The sequence below is a fragment of the Thalassophryne amazonica genome, chromosome 7, assembly GCF_902500255.1.
Source record: "Thalassophryne amazonica chromosome 7, fThaAma1.1, whole genome shotgun sequence".
Lineage (NCBI taxonomy): Eukaryota > Metazoa > Chordata > Actinopteri > Batrachoidiformes > Batrachoididae > Thalassophryne > Thalassophryne amazonica.
Window position 1 is genome coordinate 88921697 of NC_047109.1, and position 22979 is coordinate 88944675.

Below are 22979 nucleotides of genomic sequence, written 5' to 3' on the forward strand. Positions count from 1 at the left end.
AAATAATGAGTTGGGAGAAAGATCACACAGATAAACCGTCACACCGCTAGGTTGGAAAATATTGAGTCGGGAGAAAGATCACACAGAGAAACCATCACACTGCTAGCTGGGAAAATAATGAGTCGGGAGAAAGATCACACAGAGAAACCGTCACACCGCTAGGTTGGAAAATAAATAGTCGGGAGAAAGATCACACAGAGAAACCGTCACACCGCTAGGTGGGAAAATAATAATAATAAGAAGCCCCATGCAGAAAATAAAAGGCAACATGCCAAGTTCACACATGTGTGGCCCATGACAGAAAGCAGTCCATATGTTTTGGCCACACACACACACACACACACACACACACACACACACACACACACACACACACACACACACACACACACACACACACACACACACACCACACACACACACACACACACCAACACACATTGTGAAGCATAACACCAGCCATCTTACAATCTCTGCTGTTTTACCAGCACATCTTTTGAAGATTTTCTGCTCCTGCGATTGCAACACAACCTCCTGTAGTGGGAAAAAGAATAAAATGCATATTTATTTTACATCAGAATATTTATTTCTGAAGCAATAAGAAGCACAATGTGAATCCAGTGAAGCATATTTCTGTAAATGATAAAATGAATTTATTTTTGTAAGAGTTTCGAGTTGATCTAACTTGCTAACTTAAGTTCAAGCAACTTAATTCATTCAGGTTTTATCAATTGTAATGTTTTTTTAAGTTGCTTCTTTTTTCAAGTAGTATTGCGATGTACATATAAACACATTTAAGAAAACAGAGACCCGTGTCAAATGGAAATGTCAAACTTCTGTGTCAAATGTGTGATGAGTTAAAAGAACAGGTTGCTGTCAACTTTTCTAATATCTATCTATCTATCTATCTATCTATCTATCTATCTATCTATCTATCTATCTATCTATCTATCTATCTATCTATCTATCTATCTATCTATCTATCTATCTATCTATCTATCTATCTATCTATCTAATCATTTTATGAAGACACAAAATGAAGCACTTGCTTCAGAAATGTTTTTAAAATGCTTAAAACTGCTTCATTGCTAAAATTGCTTCATAAACTAAATAATAATAAAAAAAAAAACTCATAAGTCCCCCAAAAATGTAAAACAATAAATTAAACAAATATTTAATAACTGATTAATTCTGTCAACATGTTCAAAACACTGTGTGAAGCAACTGTTTCAGAAACTCATTAATTCTCTCAAAATAAAAATCTGCAATTGCTTCAGAAAATGTATAATGCTTGAAACAGTGAATGAAGCAAGTAGTGTTAAAAAGTACTCAAAACATTCCAGTGGAGATCTGTGGTGGCCAGTGGGATCCCTGCAGTAGGAAATTTCATTTACGGCCCTGATAGTGCATTTAAATGAGAGAGAGAGAGAGAGAGAGAGAGAGAGAGAGAGAGAGAGAGAGAGAGAGAGAGAGAGAGAGAGAGAGAGAGAGAGAGAGAGAGAGAGATTTTGTGGTAAAGTTTCCTGGAATGGTTCATAAGTGCAGTGATTTTCTGCACTGAAAGTCTTTCTGCAGCTGTTGCGTCATCTACTGACCTTAAATCTGCTTGCACACTTTCTTCTCCAAGACCTTTAAGGATACTGTGGACTCTGTGCTTATCTTCTATTCTGCTGCACCTGTTTGGCTGCTGGATCTTCAGTCAGTTTTCACCATGACAACGTTTGACTTCTCGGACATGGAAGCTTTCCTGGACAACCACCCGGACTTCTTCGAGGAGTATCTCCTCAGAAAAGCCAAATGTGAGCAGGCCAGCAGTTGGTTGAAGGACCATCAGGCGTCCAAAGTGTCCATCTCCGAGGAGAAGCGAAGCGCCGTGAGGGACCCGTCCTGGCCCACCATCCCGGAGGGACTCCGGCGCAGATCGTCCCACGTGGAGCTGCGGCGGAATTACGCTCGGTCCAAAGCCACGACAGCGCACAGGACCTACGACGAGCACGTCAGCCTCAGCGAGCACGAGTCCAAGTCCAGCGTGAGGCGCCGTGCGCTCCTGCGCAAAGCCAGCTCCTTGCCTCCGACCACCGCGCACATCCTGAGCGCGCTGCTGGAGTCCAGAGTCAACGTGCCACAGTACGCGTCCAGCGCCATCGACTACAAGTACCGACTGAAAGAAACCAACGAGAGGGAGTTCTTCTTGGAGCTGGTGAAGGACATTTCCAACGATCTGGACCTGACAAACCTGAGTTACAAAATCCTCATCAACGTGTGCATCCTGGTCGATGCTGACAGGTGCTCGCTGTTCCTGGTTGAAGGACCCGCGCACAAAAAGACGCTCGTGTCCAAGTTCTTCGACGTGCACTCGGGCACCACGGTGCGACCATCCTCCAGCACCTTGGACTCCAGTGAGGTGCAGGTGCCGTGGGGAAAGGGGATCATTGGATATGTGGCGGAGCACGGGGAGACAGTCAATATCCAAAACGCCTACGAGGTGAACTCCGAACACATTTAGACACTATTATCCATGAACTCACAAATAATTCAGGCATTATGCGCACACTGAAAAAAATGTCATTCGTTGAAAGCGGTGTTTTATATTTGTCTAATTGAAAATCATGGTTTCCTTCTTAAACCTGCCCTTTAAAGTTTATACTGGCCTTCCAGAATAAAATTTATATGAACATTTGTACTTAAATTCTATTTTTGCTTTAAAATCGAGGTTGTCCACATCATGTGACATGCAGGAACCCAAACATTTCAATTATATGTAGTTGTAAAAAGTGGTTTCCAAAAAAAAAAAAAAAAGAAAGAAAAAAGAATAAATAAATGAGCTGTCTTAAGTTTAAAAAATGTGTACAACAAAATTACAGCAATTACTTTATTCCAAAGCAAATTGTAAAAACTAGGTTTACACACACACACACACACACACACACACACACACACACACACACACACACACACACACACACACACACACACACACACACACACACACACACACACACACACACACACACACACACACACACACGGGAGAGTATACACAGAGGGGAAATAAGTATTTGATCCACTATCGATTTTGCAAGTTTCCCACCTGCAAAGAATGGAGAGGTCTGCAATTTTTATCATAAAAAACATCCAGAAAATCACAGTATATAATTTTTTAATAATTAATTTGCATTTCATTGCATGAAATAAGTATTTGATACCAGAGAAAAACAGACCATAATATTTCACTTACGGAGGTCAGACGTTTTCTGTAGTTCTTGACAAAGTTTGCACACTGCAGCCGGGATTTTGGTCCACTCCTCCATACAGATCTTCTCCAGATCATTCAGGTTTTGAGGTTGCAGGTTGCAGGTTTGCCTGCAAAGATTTTCTACTGAGTTCAGATCTGGACACTGGCTCGGCCACTCCAGCACCTTGAAATGCTTCTTACGGAGCCCCTCCTCTGGCTGTGTGTTTCAAGTCATTGTCATGCTGTGTCAGTTTGAAAAAGTCCTTCAAAATGACTGAAATTTTATCCCAGTGCAAACATTTTAACTACATCCAATTGTGAAAAGTAAGTTTTCTAAAGAAAAAAGTTGTCTCAAGTCAAAAACAAAAAACAAAAAACTGTAACAAAATTACAGCAATTTAATCATTTTATTCCAAAGCAAAAACTTGAATTAGATGTAACTGTAAAAAGTATGTTATATTAAGTTAAAAAGTTAAGTTCATGAAGTGAAAAATGTGCATGGTTTTACTTTGTGTCAATGTATATTTTTGTCTTTGGCCAAAGAAAGATTTCAATTTATACTAAATTATAATTCTACACTCAAAAACTGACTCACTGGATTGTTTTTTCATCTAATAAATATATGTAGTCACAACTAAATTAAATTAAGTGATCTTTCATGGATGTGTTTTATTTGAGATGGGGCTACATATATTTATTACATGGACATCCTGCACATAACTGAATTGAGTTCATCCAGTGAGGCATTTTTTTGAGTGTATGTTTCAGCTGAATTAAAAATATAATTTGTAACAAGGTGTAACAAATTAGTAATTTTTTAGAAGTTAGCCCAAAGTATCAGTTTTTTTACACACAATGTGGCATATCTGAGCGAACGTATTTACACATGACCAACTCAGAAACCGAGCTCAGAATCTAACTTTTATCATGTCACAACAGGACACCTACAGTATCTGTCAGAGAAAGAAAGTAACAAACACTATAATTCTCTCAGCTTCTCATTAAATCCAACCATTTGCGCTTCACATCATTATGCCGTGGCCTCGAGCTGCCTGCGGATCCCTGTGAGGCTTGACTGCAGTGGAAACGTGCTACTTGTTGGCATCATAGACTCCTCATGTATCAGAGTTGTTAATTTAAACTATCAAACATCAACAAATAATGAATTTATACATAAACTGAAAGGCTGCATTGTCAAACATAACTGTAAATTATTCAGGTTGCACGATTGTGCTGCTGCAGTTCCACTTTTCTTGTGTTTTTGTGTGATACAGGATCATCGCTTCAGTGATGAAATTGACAAGTTAACAGGATATAAGACTCAGTCCATCCTCTGCATGGCCATCTGCAGCAGTGATGGAGAAGTCATAGGTGTTGTGCAAGCAATCAACAAAAATCCAATGGGCATGCCTTTCACGGAGGATGACGAGAAGGTGGGCACCGTCACACATCTGATAAACAGTTAAACTAAATTTTCCAAGTTTGTAGCCTTTTCTTTTGTGATTAAAGATCATTTCTGACTGGATGTACATGTATAATTATATTCTGAGAACACTTCCTGTTTAGGCTGATGTAGTAAGCATTAATTTAAACACCCTGATAAGTCCTTAAAAATTATTATTGACACTATTGCATGTTAGCAAGTGTAACCGTATGTGTTGATAACAGCATATTAAAAGGTTTATATACTTGTAATACATTAGACATTCATAAAAACATTATAAGAAACCTGTTAACAGTTTATAGACTGCAGAAGAAAGTTCATAAAACCCTTTTAAGTTTCTTATAATGACAATACATTTATTATAATGATCCATGAGGGTCACCAGTCAATCAGATAAAATAGAAAAAAAAGAAAAAAACAAACAGCAACCAGACTTCTTGTTTTATCACTCACCCAAGTGGCTTTTTCATGAAATGGAAGAAGCCATGTGGATGAGTTAAATTTTACATATGAGTTTAACTAGCTTGCCTATTAAGCCATTGTTTTACATTTACTTAAGGTTTTTGATTGTTTTAATGAGACTGATACATAATTATTTATGTATTTATTAGCAGTTAACTATTTGCATATTAACACTCAACTACACCTTTTGCAGTTACCAGATTTAAATTGAGAGCAACGCCTTATAATAATGTCTTTATAATTCAGTTACAAACACATATAGTCAGTTTAACAATGATTATAAGAATAATGTAAGGGCACATAAATAGACTTATTACCAGTTACTGAGCGCTTATTATAAGATCCTTGAGATAAAGCGTTACCTAATTTTTCCTTTGCTTTGCTTTCTGTCATTTCATTGAGCTCACAACTTGATGACATTTGCAGAAGGATTGTTTTTCATTTTTCACCTTGTACTGCTTGTATTTATTCATTTGTTTTTGTAGGTGCTGGAGATGTATCTCCCATTCTGTGGAATATCGATTTCCAATGCCCAGTTGTTCTCGGAGTCACGCAAAGAGTATGAAAGGAGCAGGGTGAGGTCATAAATCATGCATTTAGAATGATGTCAATAATTATTCGTTAGGTATCTGAGAATTATTATAGATATTGAAGTACTGTATATGTTTCAGAATTAATTGGTTTTGTATGTATGTATATATATATATATATATATATATATATATATATATATATATATATATATATATATATATATATATACAGTAGTGTTCAGAATAATAGTAGTGCTATGTGACTAAAAAGATTAATCCAGGTTTTGAGTATATTTCTTATTGTTACATGGGAAACAAGGTACCAGTAGATTCTCACAAATCCAACAAGACCAAGCATTCATGATATGCACACTCTTAAGGCTATGAAATTGGGCTATTAGTAAAAAAAAGTAGAAAAGGGGGTGTTCACAATAATAGTAGTGTGTCATTCAGTCAGTGGGTTCATCAATTTTGTGGAACAAACAGGTGTGAATCAGGTGACCCCTCTTTAAGGATGAAGCCAGCACCTGTTGAACATGCTTTGCTTTTTGAAAGCCTGAGGAAAATGGGATAGACAGGTCCATGCCAGGTAAAATCGGCCATTTTTTCCAGTCAAGGTTTTCTCAGTGGATTCTAGTAGTTTCAGACATGCTGTTTAAAATAATACCTGGGGCCATCTTGAATTTTGCCTCAAATTCAATATGGCCGCCAAAATTCCAATATGGCCCCATTACCCCCTTCCACCAAAGTACCTAAAATCTTATCTGAAAGACCCTTATCAAGTGAAAAGCAGACATTTTTTTTCACTAATCTGTCATGATAATAGCTGGTGAACATAATCCGGCTGGACTGATGTCACAGCAGTACATTATTGCTGTTTAAATCCAATATGGCCGACGGGGCCAACCACGTTTTCGGAAAATAGCTGTATCGCCTGGTCTGTTCAAGATATGGCTGTGAATTTGGTGTCTATACCTAGGTTTTCAGGTGTGAGGAATCCAAATATGACATCATATTTGAAATTAGGTCAGTAGGTCATGGGGTAAATTCAAGATGGCCACCAATGCCAAAGTCTATAATCTGCATGCTCAGCCTGCAACAGTCACAAATGGTGATTCTAGAGCCAAGACATAGATTTATTCACTTCCTCAGTCATATAGTCTTTTCCTTAGTCATGAAACACAGGGATACTGAACCAAATTAATCTAAAAAACATGGCTGAGTCCGAAAGGCTCCATATGATGTGTTCTTATTCACTGATAATATCCAAGTCACTATAAATGTCACTGTCAGTCAGGGAATCTATTTCACAACTATTTGAAGAAATATGAGATGCTATTTCAGTATCACTAGACTCAATGTCAGAGATTTCATCATCTCCGAAGAATTCATGATCATCCACTCTTGATTGTCCACATTTCAAGCCTGCAACAATTTCCTGTTGAATTAGAGGCTGTTCATCTCCTGCAGTCTTTTCAAGATCAGTCTCATTGTTGGGATGATCTGAAAATAATAAATTATGAATATTTTAGTGATTATAAATGTAAAAGTTCATTGTCTAGTTTTCTGTGAAAGTATCTGTCTAAGGAAATAACATACCTCTTTTTGTTTTTGTTGTTCTTTTACCTCTAGCAGCTGAACGTCCTTCTCTACCTCTGGGCTTGCAGGTTGTTTTGCACTACTTATGAGGTGGCTGCTCACTGGCAGTGTCTTCAGCTGCTTTTTCCACATCTGCATCATAGTCGCCAATACCTGCAGAATAACATTTTGTATAATCACTAAAATGTGCAAAGTTGTTGGCATTAGTTTCTTAGGAAAAGCATGGCTAGGATGATGTCTTTTTGTGACAAAATTACCTTGCTTTTGGTCTTTGAGACCGCAGCTCTGGCTTCTGGTGGGACATAAAGTCGGTTCTTCGGACTGGTCTCCGGGTCCGGGTTCCGTGCCGGGGCCTCCCGGATGGTCTTCTCCACATCCCAGGTGAGGGTGGCCACGATAGTGGACTCGGGGATGATAGGATCCGGTGGATGTGACAGCTCGGTTTTGACTTCCTCTTCGTGGACCCGGGACAGGGCGTCAGATCGTTGGTTCTTGGTCCCGGGGTGGTAGGTGATCTGGAAGTCAAAACGCCTGAAGAACAGTGACCAGTGGGCTTGCCTGGGGTTCAGACGCTTGGCGGTCCGGATGTACTCCAGGTTCCGATGGTCCGTGAAAACCGTGAACGGCACCGCAGCTCCCTCCAACAGGTGTCTCCACTCCTCAAGATCCTCTTTCACCGCTAGGAGTTCCCGATTGCCGACGTCATAGTTCCGCTCTGCCGGGGTCAACCTGCGGGAAAAATAGGCACAAGGGTGGAGGACCTTATCGGACTCCCTGCTCTGGGACATCACAGCTCCTATCCCTGAGTCAGAGGCATCCACTTCAACGATGAACTGGCGGCTAGGATCGGGCTGCACCAGAACTGGTGCAGTCGCAAACCGACGTTTCAACTCCCTAAACGCGGCTTCGCACCGATCCGACCAGGTGAAGGGGACTTTTGGGGAGGTCAGGGCTGTCAGGGGACTAGCGACCTGACTGTAGCCCTTAATGAACCTCCTGTAGAAATTTGCAAAGCCGAGGAACTGTTGCAGCTTCTTACGGCTTGTCAGTTGGGGCCAATCTCTCACCGCCGCAACCTTGGCCGGATCAGGGGCGACGGAGTTGGAGGAGATTACATAATAGGGTGATATGGTACTATGAGGTCCCTAAGATAAGATGGGACCTGATTATTCAAAACCTTATAAGTAAGAAGAAGAATTTTAAATTCTATTCTAGAATTAACAGGAAGCCAATGAAGAGAGGCCAATATGGGTGAGATATGCTCTCTCCTTCTAGTCCCTGTCAGTACTCTAGCTACAGCATTTTGAATTAACTGAAGGCTTTTCAGGGAACTTTAAGGACAACCTGATAATAATGAGTATTGCTCTCTGCTCGGTCACTAAGTCCAACTGAGCAGTGAAGGCGGTTAAGATTCGCTGCCATTCACCTATCACGCCTCCTGCTGGCGCCTGTGCACCCTGCTTTTCCATTGGTTGTTCAAGCAATGGTTGACGCCCCTCGGAATCCATGACGAGGTGGCCGAGATATCCTGTTGGGAAAGTGTAGTGACACGGACCCACAACAGGGGGCGTAAATGAACGGACAATGGATGAGCCAAAAGATAACAATTTACTGTTGTGAATGTGCACAACGGAATACAGACAATCACAGATTTAGAATCTAGTCAATATACAAAGGTGACATGTGGGCAGGCTCAAGGATAGAAGACGTCTGTCCAGAGAAGAGCCGGGTCCCACACGATTTCCACTGCCGACGGATCTGGAGCACACTGGAGCCGCCAAGTCTTGAATCCCCAGGTGGCCACCGTCTCCAGCTGTCAGACCTGGTACTGCTGGCAGGAAGCAGAAACAGTTTATGGTGGGTGAGTGCGCACCCAGCAACACAGTCAACAAACATTTCAGTTCCTTTTTGTGGGTAAATCTCCACCTCCAACACAGGAACAATAAACATGCAGCGCCTGAGTGACTACTTATCCGAGGAGCAAAGAGCATCGTCTCCTCCACAAACCCAGCTTCCAGCTGCAGATTAGTCAACAGGTACGCCTGCAAAATATTCAGAACAAAAGTGTGCTTACGGCACCAAAACTACGGCTGAGGGTTTTACCTGATGGGTAGAACGATATCTCGGCAGGGAGGTGGAGTTGCTGCCCGGCTTTTATTGTAGATGGTGAAGTGGTGGTGATGAGTGACAGCTGGTGATGAGGTGGTGATGAGTGACAGCTGTCACTCCCGGCTGCTCCTGCGATGCGGCTGCGCCCTCTCGTGCCTGAAGCCCGCACTTCAGGCAGGGCGCCCTCTGGTGGTGGGCCAGCAGTACCTCCTCTTCAGCAGCCCACACAACAATATCACCCCAATAGGGCGCTTCGCTCTCAGACTGCAGGCTTACTTGTTGTTCCTAGGGTTTTTAAGAGTAGAATGGGAGGCAGAGCCTTCAGCTTTCAGGCTCCTCTCCTGTGGAACCAGCTCCCAATTCGGATCAGGGAGACAGACACCCTCTCTACTTTTAAGATTAGGCTTAAAACTTTCCTTTTTGCTAAAGCTTATAGTTAGGGCTGGATCAGGTGACCCTGAACCATCCCTTTGTTATGCTGCTATAGACTTAGACTGCTGGGGGGTTCCCATGATGCACTGAGTGTTTCTTTCTCTTTTTGCTCTGTATGCACCACTCTGCATTTAATCATTAGTGATTGATCTCTGCTGTCTTCCACAGCATGTCTTTTTCCTGGTTCTCTCCCCTCAGCCCCAACCAGTCCCAGCAGAAGACTGCCCCTCCCTGAGCCTGGGTCTGCTGGAGGTGTCTTCCTGTTAAAAGGGAGTTTTTCCTTCCCACTGTCGCCAAGTGCTTGCTCACAGGGGTCGTTTTGACCATTGGGGTTTTTCTGTAATTATTGTATGGCTTTTGCCTTACAATATAAAGCGCCTTGGGGCGATTGTTTGTTGTGATTTGACACTATATAAATAAAATTGATTTGATTTGATTTGATTTTGATTTGAAGACACTGCCAGTGAGCAGCCACCTCGTAAATAGCGCAAAACAACCAGCAAGCCCAGAGGTAGAGAAGGACGTTCAGCTGCTAGAGGTAAAAGAACGACAAAAACAAAAAGAGGTACGTTATTTCCTTAGACAGATACTTTCACAGAAAACTAGACAATGAACTTTTACATTTTAAAATTACTAAAATATTCATAATTTATTATTTTCAGATCATCCCAACAATGAGACTGATCTTGAAAAGACTGCAGGAGATGAACAGCCTCTAATTCAACAGGAAATTGTTGCAGGCTTGAAATGTGGACAATCAAGAGTGGATGATCATGAATTCTTCGGAGATGATGAAATCTCTGACATTGAGTCTAGTGATACTGAAATAGCATCTCATATTTCTTCAAATAGTTGTGAAATAGATTCCCTGACTGACAGTGACATTTATAGTGACTTTGATATTATCAGTGAATAAGAACACATCATATGGAGCCTTTCGGACTCAGCCATGTTTTTTAGATTAATTTGGTTCAGTATCCCTGTGTTTCATGACTAAGGAAAATACTATATGACTTGAGGAAGTGAATAAATCTATGTCTTGGCTCTAGAATCACCATTTGTGACTGTTGCAGGCTGAGCATGCAGATTACAGACTTAGGCATTGGTGGCCATCTTGAATTTACCCCATGACCTACTGACCTAATTTCAAATATGATGTCATATTTGGATTCCTCACACCTGAAAACCTAGGTATAGACACCAAATTTACAGCCATATCTTGAACAGACCAGGCGATACAGCTATTTTCCGAAAACGTGGTTGGCCCCGTCGGCCATATTGGATTTAAACAGCAATAATGTACTGCTGTGACATCAATCCAGCTGGATTATGTTCACCAGCTATTATCATGACAGATTAGTGAAAAAAATATCTGGTTTTCACTTGATAAGGGTCTTTCAGATAAGATTTTAGGTACTTAGGTGGCCATATTGGAATTTTGGTGGCCATATTGAATTTGAGGCAAAATTCAACATGGCCCCAGGTATTATTTTAAACAGCATGTCTGAAACTACTAGAATCCACTGAGAAAACCTTGACTGGAAAAAATGGCCGATTTTACCTGGCATGGACCTGTCTAGGACGTTCAAGGCGTTCAGAAGAACAGCGTAGTTTGATTAAAAAGTTGATTGGAGAGGGGAAAACTTATACGCAGGTGCAAAAAATTATAGGCTGTTCATCTACAATGATCTCCAATGCTTTAAAATGGACAAAACAAAACAAAACAAACAAACAAAAAAAAAAAACAGAGACACGTAGAAGTAAATGGAAAACAACCATTAAAATGGATAGAAGAATAACCAGATTGGCAAAGGTTCACCCATTGATCAGCTCCAGGATGATCAAAGACAGCCTGGAGTTTCCTGTAAGTGCTGTGACAGTTAGAAGACACCTGTGTGAAGCTAATTTATTTGCAAGAATCCCCCGCAAAGTCCCTCTGTTAAATAAAAGACATGTGCAGAAGAGGTTACAATTTGCCAAAAACACATCAACTGGCCTAAAGAGAAATGAAGGAATATTTTGTGGACTGTTGAGAGTAAAATTGTTCTTTTTGGGTCCAAGGGCTACAGACAGTTTGTGAGACGACCTCCAAACTCTGAATTCAAGCCACAGTTCACAGTGAAGACAGTGAAGCATGGTGGTGCAAGCTTCATGATATGGGCATGTTTCTCCTACTATGGTGTTGGGCCTATAGATCGCATACCAGGTATCATGGATCAGTTTGGATATGTCAAAATACTTGAGGTCATGTTGCCTTATGCTGAAGAGGATATGCCCTTGAAATGGGCGTTTCAACAAGACAATGACCTCAAGCACACAAGTAAACCAGCAAAATCTTGGTTACAAACCAACAAAATAAATGTTTTAGAGTGGCCTGCCCAATCCCCGGACCTAAATCCAATTGAGAACTTGTGGGGTGACATCCAAAAAGCTGTTTCTGAAGCAAAACCAAGAAATGTGAATGAATTGTGGAATGTTGTTAAAGAATCTTGGAGTGGAATAACAGCTGCAAGGTGCCACAATTTGGTTGACTCCATGCCTCGCAGATGTGAAGAAATCATGAAAAACTGTGGTTATACAACTAAATACTAGTTTAGTGATTCACAGGATTGCTAAAAAAGCAGTTTGAACATAATAGTTTTGAGTTTGTAGCGTCAACAGCAGATGCTACTATTATTGTAAACACCCCCTTTCTACTTTTGTTTACTAATAGCCCAATTTCATAGCCTTAAGAGTGTGCATATCATGAATGCTTGGTCTTGTTGGATTTATGAGAATCTACTGAATCTACTGGTACCTTTTTTCCCCATGTAACAATAAGAAATATACTCAAAACCTGGATTAATCTTTTTAGTCACATAGCACTACTATTATTCTGAACACTACTGTATACACCCACCCACCCACCCACCCACCCACACACACACACACACACACACACACACACACACACACACACACACACACACACACACACACACACACACACACACACACACACACACACACACACACACACACACACACACACACACACACACACACACACACACACTAACATATATAAATAAATAAATCATTTTCTATATAAAACAACTAACAATTCTGTAATTTAGTTATTAATCAATTAGAACCCTTTGCAATACATAATATTACTTGTGCAACATACACATAAAACCAAACAAAATACTTGCATGTTCTGCGTGATATTACATCATAAATAATGCATTAGTGTTTGCGTCAGCATAAGAGCCTTTTGTGACTCTGCAGGCTCTATTGGAGGTGGTCAATGACCTGTTTGAGGAGCAGACTGACTTGGAGAAGATCGTCAGGAAGATCATGCAGCGAGCGCTGACTCTCCTGCAGTGTGAACGCTGCTCTGTGCTTCTTCTTGAAGACATCGACTCACACGTGAGCACTCCTTTTTTACTTTTAAACCACCACAACAAACTGCTCATCACTCAGCAATACGGCACTTATTTATCCAGGGTTTTGCTTTTACATGTAGTCTTTCTGGTGCAAAACCATCTCGTTCTCTGTGTAACATAACAAGCGTTCTATCAGTTAAAGCAGAGCACTGAGGTTGTGCCATCTGCTGTGTTATTTATGCATTAATTGCTGCAGTTGTGTGCATAAATCATCAGGTTTATTCACATTTACAGCTGCAAGATCAGCTGACACACAACACCCAGTCATGGTCATCCACCAGCACAAATCCTTCTATTCAAAGCGTGTTTACACTCACTACCACTTTCAAGTGCTGCAGTGGCAGCCATGAAAACTGCTTTTACATACATTATCCTTATGTACTTCAAGCTATATCACAGCTGTTGGATAATTTGTTGTCATGTTTAACTAAATACTTTGATTAGCTCTTGCAGCAGAATTGTCAATGAGGCTCAGATTCCTTCAAAGATTTTGAAGCCATTTACTATAAAATGCTCAGTGATAAGATGCAAGTGTATGTGATTTAACAGCTTTTGCTTATCGTTATGATGAAATGCATTTTCTGCAGGTTGTGAAGTTTTCCAAGACATTTGAGCTCATGTCTCCTTTGTGCAACACAGATCGTGACATCAGGTGAAATTACAGACACGACAAACCGACACACAGCCGTCTGACTGAACAATCACGTCAGCACATAACACCTCAGGTCAGGTCTGGGAGCATGCACTAGTGCAGCATGTTGCTGCATCTGTCACACCACGGAACCACCTGGGGTGCTGGATGGCAATCACCCAGGCAGACAACTCATCCATCCCCACATCTCAAAAGTAACCATCTATTTGAAGCAGCAAGGTGAAATATGGGCATCCCCTTGACCGCCTCCAGCTGCTGGGGTCCTCAACACTGAGGCACCTGCTTTTCCTTACCACTGTTGCCATGGGGGTTGGTATTGTAGACCTTACTTGTGTGAAGTGCTTTGAGGCAACTCTGTTGTGATTTGGCGCTATATAAATGAAAATAAATTGAAATTTAATTAAAATCTGGTCAGGACCAAGGACAGCTCACCTTAAGAAGGTCTGAACAGCATGCAGTTTTTCTCTTACAAGCAGCTTTGGGAAACACGTGGAATACAACCAAAAATAAGAAAAAAGTTGGGACGATATGAAAAAAAAAGAAAACAATGATCCTTACATTTACTTCTGTCTCACTGCAGACATGTTATGTGTGATCAACTTCATTTCATTTGTTGATATACATCAAATCTTTCGTTTAAGACATGCAACATTTCAAAAAGGTTGGGATAGGGCAATTTGGGGCTAGTAATGAAATAAAAACAATTAAATGATGAAGTTATTTCAAACAGGTGATGATTTTGTATGAAAGCAGTATCCACGAAAAGTTGAGTGTTTGAGGAGTAATGACGGCAGATGATCTCCAGTTTTAATATATTGTGATATAATTACTGAAAGGTTTAAAAATAGTGTTCTTCAAAGAAAGATGAGAAGGTATTTGTGTTTTTCCTCCCTCTACAGTGCATAATATCATTAAACATTTCAAGGAACCTGAAGGAATCTCAGTGCACATAAGGCAAGGGTGCAAGCCTAAGCGGAACATCTGAGGTTTGATCCTACAAACAGCACTGCATCAAGAATGGTCATTCATCAATAGCTGATATAACATGCAAGAGTATGGAATTACTTTGGGAAACCTTTGTCAAGCACTGTGATATGAAATTACGTTCACAAATGCCACTGAAACCTTTGCTATATTAAAGCCTGTGTTAACCTTCTCCAGATGTGGGGTTGAGGTCTCTGGGCTCGGACACATTTGGGTTGGACCATCACAGAGTAGATGTGTATTATGGTCAGATGAATCAGTATTCCAGATCATTTTTAGAAGAAACAAGTCCAAATATCAGGGTTTGTCATGGTATGGGGTTGTGTCAGTGCTCTTAGCAAAGGTAATTTACACTTTTTGCATTAATGCCGAAACTTAAGTTGAGATTTTAGACCAACATATGCTGCCTTCAGGATAACATCCTTTACAGGGAGATCTATCTATTTTTCAACAAGACAATGCAAAACCACATTCTGCACACATTACAAGCATGCCTGCACAATAAGAGAATATGGGTACTGGACTTGTCTGCCTGCAGTCCTGACCTGTCTCCAAGAGAGATTACAATAGAGAATTTTGAAATGAAAAATGTACTGTTGCACATCTTACATGTTTGGGAGAAAATAATACCTAAAATATTTCATTGCCTGGTATCCTCAGTGTAAAAATGTCATTTTAGTGTTACGAGAAGGAATGGCAACATTTCAAAGTGATAAATGCTTTACCTTTCCAAGATTTTTTAGAATGTGTTACAGGCCTTCAATGTATATTTACAAATGAAATTAGGTTTACCACAAAGGACATTAAATTTAGAAAATTTGGATGTACTGTTCCCAAGTATTTCTGATTTGGGGTTATTAAAATTAGCATTCATACAAAATCAATCAATCAATCAACTTTTTTCTTGTATAGCGCCAAATCACAACAAACAGTTGCCCCAAGGCGCTCCACATTGCAAGGCAAGGCCATACAATAATTATGAAACACAGTCTACGTCTAAAGCAACATAACCAAGGGATGGTCCAGGGTCACCCGATCCAGCCCTAACTATAAGCCTTAGCGAAAAGGAAAGTTTTAAGCCTAATCTTAAAAGTAGAGAGGGTATCTGTCTCCCTGATCTGAATTGGGAGCTGGTTCCACAGGAGAGGAGCCTGAAAGCTGAAGGCTCTGCCTCCCATTCTACTCTTACAAACCCTAGGAACTACAAGTAAGCCCGCAGTCTGAGAGCGAAGCGCTCTAATGGGGTAATATGGTACTACGAGGTCCCTAAGATAAGATGGGACCTGATTATTCAAAACCTTATAAGTAAGAAGAAGAATTTTAAATTCTATTCTAGCATTAACAGGAAGCCAATGAAGGGAGGCCAACACGGGTGAGATATGCTCTCTCCTGCTAGTCCCCGTCAGTACTCTAGCTGCAGCATTCTGAACCAACTGAAGGCTTTTTAGGGAACTTTTAGGACAACCTGATAATAATGAATTACAATAGTCCAGCCTAGAGGAAACAAATGCATGAATTAGTTTTTCAGCATCACTCTGAGACAAGACCTTTCTGATTTTAGAGATATTGCGTAAATGCAAAAAGGCAGTCCTACATATTTGTTTAATATGCGCTTTGAATGACATATCCTGATCAAAAATAACTCCAAGATTTCTCACAGTATTACTAGAGATCAGGGAAATGCCATCCAGAGTAACGATCTGGTTAGACACCATGCTTCTAAGATTTGTGGGGCCAAGTACAATAACTTCAGTTTTATCTGAGTTTAAAAGCAGGAAATTAGAGGTCATCCATGTCTTTATGTCTGTAAGACAATCCTGCAGTTTAGCTAATTGGTGCGTATCCTCTGGCTTCATGGATAGATAAAGCTGGGTATCATCTGCGTAACAATGAAAATTTAAGCAATACCGTCTAATAATACTGCCCAAGGGAAGCATGTATAAAGTGAATAAAATTGGTCCTAGCACAGAACCTTGTGGAACTCCATAATTAACTTTAGTCTGTGAAGAAGATTCCCCATTTACATGAACAAACTGTAATCTATTAGACAAATATGATTCAAACCACCGCAGCGCAGTGCCTTTAATACCTATGACATGCTCTAATCTCTGTAATAAAATTTTATGGTCAACAGTATCAAAAGCAGCACTGAGGTCCAACAGAACAAGCACAGAGATAAGTCCACTGTCCGAAGCCATAAGAAGATCATTTGTAACCTTCACTAATGCTGTTTCTGTACTATGATGAATTCTAAAACCTGACTGAAACTCTTCAAATAGACCATTCCTCTGCAGGTGATCAGTTAGCTGTTTTACAACTACCCTCTCAAGAATCTTTGAGAGAAAAGGAAGGTTGGAGATTGGCCTATAATTAGCTAAGATAGCTGGGTCAAGTGATGGCTTTTTAAGTAATGGTTTAATTACTGCCACCTTAAAGGCCTGTGGTACATAACCAACTAACAAAGATAGATTGATCATATTACAAATGTTCACAGAAAATGCTTTTGACTCTTAATTGACAGCATCATTTTGTGTTTGTACTGTTGACAACATCAGTATGGAGAAGCTTTCATGCTCTGATTGGCTGATCAATAACAGCATTGCTGAGCTGGTGGCTTCCACAGGACTGCCTGTTAACATCAGCGACGTGTGTCAGGACCCACGCTTTGATGCAGAGGTAACGTTCACACCGCAGCAAAACTCCTGTTAACTGTAACTGAACTCAACATGTCCTAAAATCATATGAGGTCTGTGAGAAAAACATCAAGTTTGAAAAATGCTAAAAACATATTCAGTTCTTTTATTGGTCCACGGCAGCTTTACTTTTAACCCCCCTGGGGCACCCTGGGTAATCCAGAAACTAAAGGAAATCACTGCTGATCTCTTTATTAAAGGTTTTATTCATTTTTAACAGAATGCAACAGCCCACAGTCAATGCAACACTGTGGAGGTGGATGAGTCAGCACGGGGGTCCCACAAGGCTGCAGCAGTTCACTGTGTCTCCTTCCATTCTACACTAATGAAAGAAGGAGAATTTATTAGAACAATTACAGGCTTAAAGTTTCCCAAAGCACAGCTGCTTTAATTCTACTGTGGATTAAAAATCAGTGCATCTAGAAGAGAGGGAAAGGTTAGTGGTTAACTAGCCTTTTCAGATTTATCTGCACCAGTCGCAGCAGTCGTAAAGGGATGAATTAATCAGTAACCTATAGCTTTTTTACAAAAACTGATTTATAGGTGTATCAATTGTTGTTTTTGTTTCAAACCCACCATCTTCATTTAGTTAGAGCCACATTTATAATGCTGTATCAAGTGCAACTGGATCTAAATACACTCGATGGTTGTTCAGTAACACAATGTCTGCAATATTTAAAACTGTACGGCCTTTCAAATTTCACAAACTTGACAAAATTTAGTTTCTACTGAAATCCGAGCATTATGATGTTGGTTTATTTTTGTAACGTTGCAAAATTACAGCTCATTTCAATACAAGAACATATTTAGGGGCAGATCCACGATTTTGAATTTTTAGGTACCATTTTCTGCATTTTGGCACATATTTTACCACAAATTACACCACAGAGACATTTCATAACCTGTTGTTTTTCTTAATTTGAACTTGTATTGTACAATGCTGAACGTGATGCTATGACGTTATGATGACAAGTAACAGAGACATTTGAAATGACTGTGGCTAAAAAAGTGAACACCCATGCAGAATCATAGTTCGGTATAAATGTATCTAGCTGAGTTATTTGTTGCTGAATAGAGGGTTCAGAAACAGCATTCAATGGGGATTTTTATTTTTTTTGGTCCATAAAAAGGGGGTTGCACCCCCCCGGATCTGCCCTTTATATTTACCGAGGGGTAAATATAAAGGGGTGCGAGGGGTACTTCCCAGCATCCCTCGCACAGATTGGGGAAAGCTCACGTGTGATCTGTGATGTCACTTGTAGGTCATGGTATAAATTTCTCCCCTTTAGGGGTCAAAATTTTAAAATGTTTCCAGATGGGACAGATTGGCAGTATCATATTGGTAGTATGATATTATGAATCCCTTATTGAAATTCTAAGGAATAAAATTATAGTGGTGCCAAAAAAAAAAAAAAAGTTTTTACGAATTAAATCTTAAAAAATCCCCAGAGGCTGTACAGCTTTAAGGAAATGATAATTCATGTTTTTCATTTCTTCACCACCGAAGCGGTACAGTAGCTCAGTGGCTAGCACACCAGCAACAAATTCCAGGATTCAATTCCACCCATTTCTGGATCCTTTCTTTGTGACATTTGCATGTTCTGCATGTATAAATGCAGAAGACAGAATCCATTATGTACAATAACACCCTTCTTCTAATTTGTGCAATGGATAGAAATAATGTGCATCACCGTGCTTAACAATGTATTGTCAGTATTTTTCCTCATTCGTTTGATTCTTTATTATACCTTTATAGGCACTGATATTTCAAACCAAAATTGTCTCCCTTCATCAAATAATGCACAAAGGAAGCACTGATGTAATGTTCAGAATGTCCTCACGACAGGTATAAAACATCAACACATCAGTCATGTCTCACCATCACTGTGTCCTCTCCTTATAGGCAGATCAAGCATCTGGGATTCACATCAGGTCAATCTTATGTGTTCCTATCTGGAATCGGTCTCATCAAATCATTGGTAAGTTCAGTGGTGCAGTCATTTGTTTATCTCAATCTAAATTAATTTTGTCATGTTGCAGTCACTGATGTCTGTGTTCTCTGCAGGTGTTGCACAAATTCTGAACCGCCTGGACAGGAAGACGTTTAATGATGCAGATCAGAGACTGTTTGAGGTTTTCTTTCTCTCTGTTTTTAAACTTTTTTTTTTTTTTTTACAGCTAACACTTTGCAGAGTGCAGATTTGGATACATACATTCAAAATGGTTTTGATTCACATTATGTCATACTTTAAGGGCACCTGTTTTTTTTTTTTGTTTCATTGTTATTTCATAGGCATTTGTGATATTCTGTGGACTTGGAATCAACAACACTATGATGTACAATCAAGTGAAGAAGGCCTGGGCCAAGCAGTCTGTAGCTCTGGATGTAAGTAGAATGATTAAAACTGATCCTGCCCTGTTCTACCTTATCACATCCCTAGCTAACTATGCAGTCCTTCAGGGGAACTTCCCACTAGTCCTGGGGCCCACTAGTCCTGGTGAGGGTGAACTTTTAAATCATCTTTGGGGGTGTCATATACACCATCAAATAATATAAAGAGGTTAGGACCAGTGGAGCCTAGGGCCACTGGAGTCTAGGACCAGTGGACCCGATGACTAGTGGACCCTTCCCATTCTTCACCAAAATACCATTTCTGCATGTATCATAGAGGTGCATAAAGACAACATCTGCATGCCAAGCGGATCTGCCTAAGTGACACTATTTGAATGTGGTGTTTTACGGAAACAACCAAGCAATAAAGGCAGTTTTTCACCATTTTCAATTAATCCTTTTGTTTCAGATGTTTTTGTCAGGAGTTGCTACACCACAGCATCCGCCTCCATCTCACCCTGTGCTCTGCATCGTCCTCTGCCACACCAACCACCTGTGTTCTCATCACTTCCAAATAAACCTGCAGCATCTTCCGCTCTGCCTCCTGTTTATTTTTTGCTTTTTTTTTGTTGTTGTTAGAGCTATTGCTCTCTAAGCTGTACAACACAGCTGGTCTCACTGCCATCTTGTAAATTTTCCCTTTCATTCTTGATTGTTCTGCACTCTCTTCTTTACCTATCATGCTCTCCACTAATTTGCAGAGGTTGACCCAAAGTATTTAAACTCACATATCTTTATCACCTCTGCTCCTTTCAATTTCACACCTGTACTCCATCTTGCTCCAACAGATTTTACTCTTTTTCTCTCAAGTGTGTACCTCCACAAGCTCCCTTCAACCTTTCCCCTACAGTGCATGAATAAGGGAAAGGTACGGTGCGTCCGGAAAGTATTCACAGCGCTTCACTTTTCCCACATTTTGTTATGTTACAGCCTTATTCCAAAATTGCCAAAAGTATTTTTTTCCTGAAAATTCTACACACAATACCCCATAATAACAATGTGAAAAAATGATTTTTTCAGATTTGTGCCAGTTAAAAACAAAACGAACAAAAAAACAACAACAAACCTAAGAAATCACGTGTACATAAGTATTCACATCCTTTGCTATGAAGCTTAAAATTGAGCTGAGGTGCATCATGTTTCCACTGATCATCCTTGAGATGTTTCTGCAGGTTAATTGGAGTCCACCTGGGGTAAATTCAGTTGATTGGACATGATTTGGAAAGATACACACCTGTCTACATATAAGGTCCCACAGTTGACAGTGCATGTCAGAGCACAAGCTAAACAGGAAGTCAAAGGAATTGTCTGCAGACTTCCGAGACAGGAATCTGGGGAAGGGTACAGAAACATTTCTTCTGCTTTTAAGGTTCCATTGAGCACAGTGGCCTCCATCATCCGTAAATGGAAGAAGTTCAGCTAAACCAGGACTCTTCCAGATGCACTGTATATTCCCCTGCATTTCTCCCTACTGCTATTTTTTTGAACAGCCTAATATTCCTTTTCCTTCACTTTCTGTGAAGTAATAAGAAATTTGATGAACTGTATATTGTAAATTGATCGACTGTATATTGGACACACATTCCTAAAACAAGAATCATATTTAACAATCACAATACAAGTGTTCATCTCCACTGAACTGTGTTGAAACTGAGCAGCTACATTATCCTCGGCAAACACGTTTCTGCTTCCCTGCCATAAATATTTCAGCTACTTTCAATAATTCATCATATAAAAAGTTGCACCAGCATGCTCACTTCTCAGCACAGGTAACAAAGTGTTGTATTTCTGTGACATAATCACAAATAATTGATTTATTTATTTGGGCAAGAGTATTGTTGAAAAGCGAGCAACAAATTATTGTTAAAAGTGGAAAAGCACACAGTAAGTTTTGTAGAGTGGACATATATAACTTCACTCCATATTATGTTCAATCCACACTATGTTGAGATGAATCAGCTCTACCATAGTTTAAATTGACTCTATCACAGCTGATAAACTTACATTAACACTGTGTATGTCCTATATAGGCCCTGAGGCTGGTGCTGATCCCTGATACCATAGTGTGAAGCAGACATCAAGCTGAACACAAAAATTCATTCAGTTTTGCTGCTTCATGTTGGAGAAACATTAAAACAAAATCATTGAATTAATCACATTGAATGTAATTGAAAAATGCTTTATGCTTACTGCATAATGATGCAGACACACTGAATTACAGTCGTTCAACTGAATCAGCTACATTCACAGGCCACTTTATTAGGTACACCTTGCTAGTACCAGGTTGGACCCCATTTTGCCTTCAGAACTGCCTTAATTCTTTGTGGCGTAGATTCAACAAGGTGTTGTAAACATTCTTCAGAGATGTTGGTCCATATTGACATCACAGCATCATGCAGTCACTCGTTCAACCAGTTTGCTCATTCTGCTTTGATCTATGACATAAACAAGGCATTCTCATCCACAATTGCCACTCGCTGGGTATCTTTTTTTTTTTTTTTTTGGACCATTCACTGTAAACTCTAGAGACAGATGGTTGTGTGTGAAAATCCCAGTAGATCATCAGTTTCTGAAACACTCAGACCAGCCCACCTGGCATCAACAACCATGCCACTTTCAAAGTCATTTAAATCTCCTTTTTCTTCCTCATTCTGATGCTCAGTTTGAACTTCAGCAAGTTGTCTTCACCATGTCTAGACACATAAAAGCATAGCATTGCATTGAGTTGCTGCCATGTGATTGGCTGATTAACTATTTGTGTTAACAAGCAATTGAACAGGTGTACCTAATAAAGTGGCCAGTGAGTGTAAATGTTATACTTAAGTATACATACATAGACACCGTGGTAATGGCTGAAGAACATGTCCATCAACATGTATCAAAACAGCATCTGTAAATGTGTGTTGCTTTCACAGCTGCCTGATAGAGGTGGGTGGATCGATCCTTAATATCAATAATATCGATACCAACGCTGGTATCGATATTGAACGATCCTCGCCTAAAAAGATCGATACTC

The 22979-nt window shown here is 40.0% G+C and overlaps 1 protein-coding gene across 1 annotated transcript in view; it reads left to right on the forward strand.

Annotated features, from left to right (window-relative positions):
* The first annotated feature begins 1681 nt into the window (after positions 1 to 1681).
* The window catches only part of pde11al (phosphodiesterase 11a, like), a 44248-nt gene continuing 22950 nt past the window's right edge, over positions 1682 to 22979 (forward strand). The window contains exons 1-9 of the mRNA XM_034174994.1: positions 1682 to 2485; positions 4510 to 4668; positions 5627 to 5716; positions 13085 to 13225; positions 13830 to 13894; positions 17434 to 17554; positions 19475 to 19550; positions 19637 to 19704; positions 19865 to 19957. Coding sequence (XP_034030885.1) covers positions 1712 to 2485; positions 4510 to 4668; positions 5627 to 5716; positions 13085 to 13225; positions 13830 to 13894; positions 17434 to 17554; positions 19475 to 19550; positions 19637 to 19704; positions 19865 to 19957 — 1587 coding nt within the window. The 5' untranslated portion in view covers positions 1682 to 1711. The remainder of the gene's footprint in view (positions 2486 to 4509; positions 4669 to 5626; positions 5717 to 13084; positions 13226 to 13829; positions 13895 to 17433; positions 17555 to 19474; positions 19551 to 19636; positions 19705 to 19864; positions 19958 to 22979) is intronic.